This window comes from Sinocyclocheilus rhinocerous, unplaced genomic scaffold (assembly GCF_001515625.1).
Source record: "Sinocyclocheilus rhinocerous isolate Xijiao unplaced genomic scaffold, SAMN03320098_v1.1 scaffold2849, whole genome shotgun sequence".
NCBI classification, from domain to species: Eukaryota; Metazoa; Chordata; class Actinopteri; order Cypriniformes; family Cyprinidae; genus Sinocyclocheilus; species Sinocyclocheilus rhinocerous.
The window spans coordinates 403579-413253 of NW_015642055.1; the positions used below are offsets into that span (position 1 = coordinate 403579).

General features: G+C 37.5%; 1 protein-coding gene and 1 pseudogene across 1 annotated transcript in view; both read right to left on the minus strand.

Moving 5' to 3' along the window:
• Positions 1-2173: 2173 nt before the first annotated feature.
• On the minus strand, positions 2174-4921 carry LOC107755577 (coenzyme Q-binding protein COQ10 homolog, mitochondrial-like; annotated as a pseudogene).
• A 2954-nt stretch (positions 4922-7875) lies between these two features.
• LOC107755576 (hydroxysteroid (17-beta) dehydrogenase 1) overlaps positions 7876-9675 on the minus strand; it is a 4411-nt gene continuing 2611 nt past the window's right edge. The window contains exons 4-6 of the mRNA XM_016572452.1: positions 9196-9289; positions 8884-9064; positions 7876-8225 (exon numbers count right to left, since the gene is read on the minus strand). Of these exons, the coding sequence (XP_016427938.1) occupies positions 8058-8225; positions 8884-9064; positions 9196-9289 (443 nt within the window). The 3' untranslated portion in view covers positions 7876-8057. The remainder of the gene's footprint in view (positions 8226-8883; positions 9065-9195; positions 9290-9675) is intronic.

A 9675-nucleotide genomic window follows, 5' to 3' on the forward strand; every position in this document is an offset into this window, starting at 1 on the left:
TTCAAAAATGGGATTTTAAAGGCATTGACTCTATTTTAACATGAAATACGGCATTCATTGAAAAGTAATATAAAAATATATTTTTTAAAAATGTGTATTATTTTCAATGGGCAGAAATTCATCATAATTATTGCATAAATATTAATTAGTGCCATGAAATTATCTCAAAATACAAAATAAAATAAAAATATTATTGAACAAAAATATATTACATTGATTTTACTGGGGCGAAAAAAAGTTCAATTTCAGGTGTCCAGTCACTTTTGACCATGAAGTTCACAAGTGTGACTCCCAAATGAGGAGCACCAGAGGGTTAATAAACTAGATAAAATAATAAACTAAATGTAGATTTAACTATTGTATCCTATGTCAAGCTTTACAGGGTTAGAGACCTTGCACATTTTGGCTATGGAGAAGAATGATGACTCAAATCATTGAGGACAGTTGTGCTATTACTTTTCTAACAGATTGAGAGCAATAGAGGGTTTTAGAGTAACCCAAACCATATCCAGATACACAGAATATCATAAGTTTTTGACTTGGACCAGAAAGCAACCTTAATAGCAAGCTTGCACAGGAAAGAACCTTAGGCTGATGATACATGGGGCAACTTTTTAAACATTTTTGGGGAGGAAACTTTTTCGAGCAATGATGCTTGGGCACTTTCCCACTGAGAATGGGTAACAAATTTCTTTCTGGATACTTTAGATCAGTCATGGGCACTTTGTCTCAACTAGTTGCCCATTGACGGCAACGTTGCTCAAAAAGTTGCCCCGTGGCGTGTATCATCAGCCTTACATTTTCTTCAGATTAGTTTCAAACAACTGATATGAAATTATATTTACTTTACACAATCTGGTATGGTTGAATATGTCGATGCCACTTTAACCACGCAGAGAAAAATGCCCAGCTATGATCAGCTCTCATATAACTGAATTACTCTGCAGTCTGCGCCAGACAGCATCCTGGGATGCCACATGATATGAATCAAATATAAACATAATATACAGTATTTGTTTTGCGATCTTTGTGCAGTATTATGCAAGTTTGAAGTACAGGACAAATTAGTTAGAGATATAGGCTGATTTATCTTGTAACTCAGGAGTTTGCAGAGAACATAACTAGAGCTATGGTTAGAAACGCATTGAGTTACAATGTGATGTGTATATATAGACAGAACAACAAACTGTCAATCTGGATCTTGTTGGACACATTTGCTGTCAGGGTGTGTGTAAGAAAATCTCTTTAAAGAAAATATTCTCACCTCTGGTGGAGGTCTCAGCTAATCTGTGATCAGCCCGCACTGAAGAACAGGAAGGAATTGGCTGTTTAGACAGAAAGGGGTGTAGTCTCTGCTGGCAGCCGTGGTTTATGTAAGTGATCCAGAAATCATGTGAGTTTCTTGGAACACCCTCAAGACTTCACACTGAAGGAGCATTTTGAATGTGATACTGTGAGGCTCATACACATAATGCCAATATAACGTGTAAAATAGTTGCTCTCATCGAAATGTAGGAAGCATAGTGCATTGTTTCAGATCATTTGCAAGACTGAAGAGTTTGGCATATTGTGACTGTGGATAATGTTGAAGAAATACCGGCAAGTGACATAGCCTGAATGAAAGAAAGGACACAACTCACAGAAGAACATAAAGTGCTTCATACCTATTATGTCCTGTAGCTGCTGTATATGAACGTGTTGCAACATTTTATGAAGAAAACCAGATTATGGGTTGGGTATGGAACCTATTAAAGAAATCGATTGTGCTTCTTAAAATCTTGAAGATTTTAATGTTCATTCTTAATACCCCTTTGTTATAACCCAAGGTTTGTTTGCTTTTTCTTTCTTTTTTTTAAAAAAAGGATTGAAGTTTGGATGATTAGTGTTGTGTGGTTCTGACAAATCATGACAAAAACAGTATTAAGAAAATATATTATTGCTTTATTACAAGTCTGGAAAGAGTGCACTCAATAATAATTTTAGAGATGATTTTGTTTCCCTTTGGTCAACCTTATGAATATAATGATCATAAATATGAAAAAGCATCCATCCTCAACACTTTTTACTCTTTCAGTCCACAGATATTATATAAATTATACACACACACGCTTATCACAATAAATTATACCTGTTTTGGTTTAAATAAATAGGCTTCTCAAATGTGTTTTTTTTTCCAGCAAAAATATGTGCTGGCATTAACAGTCCAAAATCCAACAAACTGGATTAAAAAAGAGGAGCTGTTCTCCAGAACATTTGAACAATGTTTGTGGTTATGTATGTCCTTGTGTCCGTTTTAACAAGGTTCTCAAGTTGCTCTTCTGAGTGAAGTCTTCTGTCGATGAACGCATACTGCTGTAAAGTTTGGTTGCTCGCGTCTCGAAAGCGTTGACCATCTGTTTGACCACCTCCTCAAAAAATACTGTCGCTAATTGTGAGTGGAGCAAAGATTTGAACTCAAATGACACCTAGAGAGAGAAAACACATATTGGTCAAATTTGCACATATTTTTTTTTACCAAAAAGTTAGCTTATCTATGTACTGTATGATTTGAAATAGTGAGCTTTGACGCTAAAGTTTAGTTGAGTTCGTATTTGTTTTTTTTTGCCTAATTAACAAGGGCTTTGTACTGCTAACATTCATTCATGTTTTAGTCTTCATTCTTTTTAATCAATGGGTCCTTTAATCTCCCAAATCCCTGTCTCCATCCTGTGATGTCCATCGCACCATGTCTAATCTGGTGACATTTCAATGTCTACATTGTCTACACCTAATCAGGTCATACAGTTCCGTCCAGCAAAGGAATAGTTATCATGCCTGTCTTCGTTACTGGCTATTTAAGGAGAACCGGAAAGGCAACTCACATGTGGTATAAATAGCACTAATCTGGTCTAATACCTTTGCTCACTTTGAACAGGAATTATGGGATTAAACCACCAAAGAGGAGGAACACGAGTAAAAGAAGTGTCAAACTGAAGAATGTAGACTGTAATAGTGTGTGCGTGTCTCTGTATTTGCCAGTCGCACTACTTACAAAGAACTCTACATTGCAGGATTCGGTCTGGCCTGCAGCTCCAGGAGTAAATCGCCACAATGTCTCAAGGTGATTAAAGAGCATCCCGTCTGTACACACCGCCTGAAACACAAGCACATACTTCAGACAGATGGCCACTGACAGCTTACTAGGCCAATATGTAAGCTGATCCTATGATGCATGGACATTTTGATGCTTTGTTGGCTTAGGACAAACATCAAATCAATACCACTTAATCTACATGAATCTAGTTCAAATCTCTTAAAATTCACAACCTCTTTTTGTTAAAACAAGAATAATGTCTAGCATTCCCAATTGAAACTGTTGTCTAATTTACAAATAGTTTTTAGACTCACTCGGACTTGGTGGTTCGGGATGACTGTGACCTCAGAGGTGTACCGTTCAATGATCGGGGGGAACCCGATTTCAAGCTGAGCTCTCATGTCCCCATTCCGCCCCCTCGTTACCTTTGACTTCTTGCACCAAGGCACAAACTGCTGGTACTGGTCCACATTGGCAACAATGTTGCACATCTGCTCAGGTGAGTAACTAGAGGGAAAATCAACTTGTGTCAACAAGGATATTGCTAAATGAGAATTACCTTGCAGTTAAAGTGAAGATGTTATGGTTTTATGTAACAGTGGTGTGTGCGTACCCAATGCTCCGGCTCTCTGAGTACTCCATTCTCCGCGTTATGAGGGGGGCTGACAAGTTAATAAAGCTCCGGGTGGGCACCATCTGAGAAGATGCTGAAGGAGGAGGTAAGCTTACCCGCCTTGTAGCTAAGATACCACATGAGCTCAAATGTCTAAAAAAAAAAAAAAAAATAGAAACAGAAGTTGTTATTACCTGACAAAAGCAGAATACCTGGATATTACGGTCACAGTCTTGTCAAGGGCGGCATCATGCAACTTGCATGTTGACAGATTTGTTCACAACAAATGTAAAAAAGACGATGTGACGCAGTGTTTTTAGAAATTTCTGTGTTGACCCGGTAAAATGACGTACTTTCTAGTAAATAGTAAAGAGCAGCCGATCAATACAGGTAAACCCGTTTCACCGCTGTATGGCACACGGCCAGAAGCACCAGCTCTGCGTTATTCAAATGATGCACACGCTACACGTTCCCATCAGAATACTTCGAATCTTTTAAAAACAAATTAATTTACTGGATAAAAGCTTTATGTTATAGTTACGTTATAGCATCGGGAATATTTGACAGATCTGGCACTCTCGGTACTCTCCGCTGACAACAGTTCTTTCAGTTTCACTGTCTCGTGACTTCGCACTCCCCTGTGAGTTATTTTACACCAGCACTAGCTGCTCTTCTGCTTTGTTCAACAGTCCTACACAATTCACAATTACCTGCAACACAGTCGCTCAATTCAGCAGGTTTTCACCAGTGCAACCATTTCAAATGAACACTGGACGCATATATTCATTTAGGCTACAGTTGTTGAACTAAGCAGTAAAAGAAACTAAAAGCACCCGGCCATTTTCTGAACTAGTCAGTACGCATTTGGTGGTTTGTTCAGGTACAACAGCCTAAATAATTTAATGATTTCGACTAATGATTTACAGGCTGAGAGATGCGGTTTTACCTGATGGTGCTGTTGGAGTTTCTCCTCATGACATCGCACGACTGTCTTTCTGACATCTCCAGAGCCCGGAGTCCCCTGACTAAAAGCGAAGTGGCCTTCTTTGCCATTTGTGCTATTGGAAGCTTGTAAAATCAATGGAGCTTTTCCGAAAAATCCCAGCGCAATGATAACTGTGTCAATGGCCGTAATAAGCGGCGGCTCCGCTGGAACTGAACGATAGTGGAGTGACTTTACTATTAAGGGCAGAGCTGTAGAGTGACGCTCTGAGGGGAGGAGTTGAGAACCGGCTCCCACAGGTGCTTAGGAGCTCATGAACTTATTCACCTTCAGGGGATTCTCTTTGGCGCGTCATTGACTGTCTGGGACAAGGAGAATTATGCGCTTTAGGGAAGTGGTTCTCATCCTTTTCAATCCAAGGCCCCCCATTGTTCACAACAATATTAGAAGGCCCAATGACTTTTTATGTTGTTTTATGGTTTAGTGAATAATGCTTAAAGATGAGGATTTCTACCCAATATAGATTTTAGCAGGGAAAAAATGTATGTTAATAAAGTATAACACCCATAGAGGTAGGCCTAGGAGACCAAGAAATCACACTTTTTAAAATTAGGCTACCTCATATATCCAGGTTTTCCAAGAACATGGTGGGAACCAGTTGCTGAAAGAATGAATAAACTACATTTTTTTTCCCCACATCCGAGAAGCTGTTTCACTCTGATATATTCTACAATAGGGAAGAAAAGGCAATCGCAATTTCCATTTCATGCCACTTTAAATCATTTTAAGTCACTCTGAGGCCCCCATGGACGTTTGCTGGGGCCCCTGGTTAAGAACAACTGCGTTAGTGTACACAAAGAGTTTTCTTTTCTTCTCTTTTCTTTTTTCTTTAAGGGAAAAAAACTATATTCCGTAAAATCCATTTAATAACTTAATGATTTAATGTGGTGTGCAACTATCAATTAAAATATTTTATTTGCAAAGATATTAAATTACAAAGACATCATATACTGCATTAAAGGTAATTTATTATGATTATTATTACAACAAATAAGACAATCATGAGTTATGAAGTATATCAAGAAGTTTACTAAGGTTACTCTATTTGAGATGAACAAATAGGCTTTCAGGTGTAAAAAGTCCAAATTTGATATATTTGTTATGTAAAAATAATAATAATAAAGCAGTGATCTTCAGAGTCATGAGGGTCAACAATATTGCTTCCTGCAGGTAGGTTATGCCACACTATTTTTTGATTTGTCCTTAAATTATAAAACAAAATGTACCGTTTACTATTTATTAATATTAATCTATTAATAGATTATGCCAAAATACTTGTTCCTACACTCGTTTATTTAAATAATTTCAGCCTTTAAGATTTCATTCTCTTTCCTTATATATATATATATATATATATATATATATAATTTTCAAGTCATCTATTATGGGAATTGCATCCTGATTGCTTAACTTAAAAAGATGATTTGCCCTGAACATTAGATTAAATTCATTTATTATCTTTCATGTGCATGTGTTATGTTTACATATATTTTACAGAGAATATTGGCCGTAACCTGTCAAGAACACAGGCAACGAGGTTAATGCTAAACGTCTGGAGGAGAGGAATCATGTGCTTCTGTCCGAGCCTGACCCAACATGTCATTAACCCATAAAGAGGAACAGGAATAATCCAGATAAGGCAGAGTCAGTAAGTCACCGCAGTGATTGGCTGCTGGAATTAAGGTGATGCCACAGAGGGGCTTAAATGTTAACTTTTCATTCAGTACAGGGCTGCAAAGTGCAACTCATTTCTGTTGTGTAATAACTGGATCGACATCAGCCATGACGTTGCTAGAACAGTGTTGATGTAGAAAATGTGGGCTCTCACAGTCAGATCAAAGTCCACAATTTCAGGTGAGTTGGCGCTGCGGTACACATGGCAAACTGATATGAAATATCAGTGAAATGATACACCTGTACTTTATATCACTTATATCAGCCTAGTGCAGACATCAGCAATTGCATGCGATACAGTATAAAGAGTTATGTCGGCACTGAATGCTCTACACACCTGATCATTTTAAATATTTGGCTTTGATCGGTGCACAAAGGAGCACACTTGAATACTTTGTCTAAGACATGCTCAACACTAGTTCTAAATAAAGGTTCTCTATTGGCAATGATGATTCCATGAAGAATCTTTGACAATCATGGAACCTTCACTACAAAACGTTCCTTATTGTGGAAAAAAGGTTCTTTAGATTAGTAAAATAGTCTATTCCTCAAATGTTTCTTTTAAGAACTGTAGACTGTACGGTTCTTTGGGGAACCAAAATTGGGTTTGCATTGCTGCAAAAATTCTCTTCTGGAACCTTTATTTTTAAGAATAAAGAACAAACACAGCTGCTAAAATGGCCCAGTTACAGTTTCACAGTGTCAGATATAGTCTTGTTTTCTTACAAGGCCAATACAGTTCATTGTGTTCTGTTGGTTACTGAAACTAGATATATTATGACTTTAAACAAATGTGAAGATCCTTTGATTTAATTCAAACCCAAGAACTAGAACCACATGCATTGCGATGGCTGATCCTTGCATTAAGTGGCTTAAGTTGGTTATGTGACTGTCTCACCAAAATCTCTCGTGTTAGACCTAATACTCTTCAATAGTACCTGATCAGAGTCCTCAACTTAGACCGTACGTCGTCAGAATACGCAAATTACTACGTCAATGTGTGTATGTTATTGCACTCTGTCAATGAACAATCTCTGCTGTCTTCTGGGCACTGTATTGTAGTGTGAAATAGCAGGGCAAAGGAATGGTAACTTCCTGTTACCTTTTGCAAATTATCACATAACTGACTAAGTTTAGGTTAAGCAGATAGTTCTTTGTGTGTGTGTATATATATATATATATATATATAGGCCGTACATCTATAAATACCAGAATGAAGGTGTACGGCATCTGTGAACCTGTGATGTGCTGGGAATCGCATCGGTGACATTGGCATGTGATCCAGTTCACAGTGTCCTTGAATGAAACGCTCACAAAATAGAGCAAAATAATGACCTTGCATAGGTTTGGTGTGCTCTGGCCTCACTGTTCTAGTAAAAAAATGTGAAACACTGATGGTGGTCTTGTGCGAGAGAGGCAGACAGTCCTTGAGATGAAATTCTGTACAGAGTTTTCAACACTGAGGAATACAGAAGAAGTAGACCAAATACACAAAGACTTTATTTTCACTGGTTCTGTGTTGTACAAATCACAGTTATTAAGAGTATGTTAGTGATTCTAGCATAAAGTGCCATTAGAAACACTGCAGTACTAGTTTCAGCCGAAAGCTTAATATGTCAGCATTTTGAAATTGTAAATATAGTGTGTTTCATACCTCAGGGCTTATGAAAAGAATTGTATAGGATGTATAAGCATCATATCTGTGGATCTGTATTGGGTGCAGAAAAGATGAGTTTGCTCATTGCTCGGATGTACTGAGAGCCATCCATGGAGGTGAGTTTGAGGCTGCTCATGGGTAGCAGGGCTCTGTTAGTGTAATATCTGAGGAATGGCGTCTGGGCTTCGATCGCCTCCATATACACCTAACAATAGAGACAAGAACATGCTAAAATGGTCATGGTATATATGTGTAGTATAGAATACCTTAGATATATAGACATAGACATACCTGAATATGAACATTTGTATGTAGATAGATAGTAGATGGATTAATAATAATAATATCAAAAGTCATTTATATATTCTAAGTTTCACACTACAATAACAACATACCACTATTCTTTCCAATTACCCCAAGGGTCTAATTTGATCTTTTTACTTAAAAGTAAAAACAATATTAAAATAAATTCTAAAAACACAAATCCCTTATTAACAAAATATTAATAAATTAAATGACACAATGAAGAAGACCACAGCCATTCATTAAATGTGCTATTATAGTGAAAATGACCTCGGAGGAGTAAAAAAAAAAAAAAAGAGGATGAACATTAATATATTACTGTAATATTAATATTATTGTTGTGTTCATCGTTTTGTTAGGCCAATTGTTTGTTCTTATCAAAAGCTTTAAGATTAATTTATAAACATTTTGATTTATAAATATTAAATTCTAAAATAATTAAACCCAAATCAATATTTCATATCTGTTTATTTATTTGCCTCTGAATCAAGCCCTGATCTTTCGGAATCAGACGTTCTCTCTTTCACGCTCACTCAGAGGCTGGCGGTTTGCTGTAGCACCTGTATGATGTCGTCGGTGTCCTGAGCTGCATTCTGGAACACAGACTGGCAGTGCTGCAGGTACTGATCATACAGGCTGCGTGTGTGCGCATCAACTTCCAGTGCTTCCTCGCTGGGCTCAGTCCTCTTCAGGTTCATCAGGAAGTCTGTGTTGACTGGTCCGCATTCAATCAGGCTCACACTGCAGCATGGGAGAGATGTAATGGATTTAGGATAGTGTAGCAATTTATCTGAGGATCATTTTGGAACATTTAATAAGCAAAATGGTTCTATTTGCTTATGCAAATGTAGTTGTGCACATATAATACTCACTGGATATTGAAGTGCTGGAGCAGTATAGCCAGGCTCTCACAAGCACCCTCTACTGCAAATTTGCTAGCACAGTAGACCTCATTGAATGGTAGTCCTGAGTTTCAGACAAAGAACATCCATTCATTATTCATTCACACTCGCACATTTATTTATTCATTCAAATTGGGTTTATTTCTTGTTGCAAGCAATCTTAAAGGTGACATATCATGAAAATCTGACTTTTCCAGGTTTTAAGTGCTATAATCAGGTCCCCAGTGCACCAACCAAGGAAACGTGAAAAAGATTAATTAAGTAACTTCGTTTTGGTAAGCCTTTTTCTGCAAGCCTCTGAAAAAAAGAGCGCGTCTGATTTCGCTCCCTTGGTGACATGGCAAAGGGATCTCATTATAATATTAACGCCCCTTAATCTGTAAACTTCCCCTGAAGGCACCGTCATTTTGATTTCGCAAGCGACAACGGTGTAGCAGCTCTAATGCCATG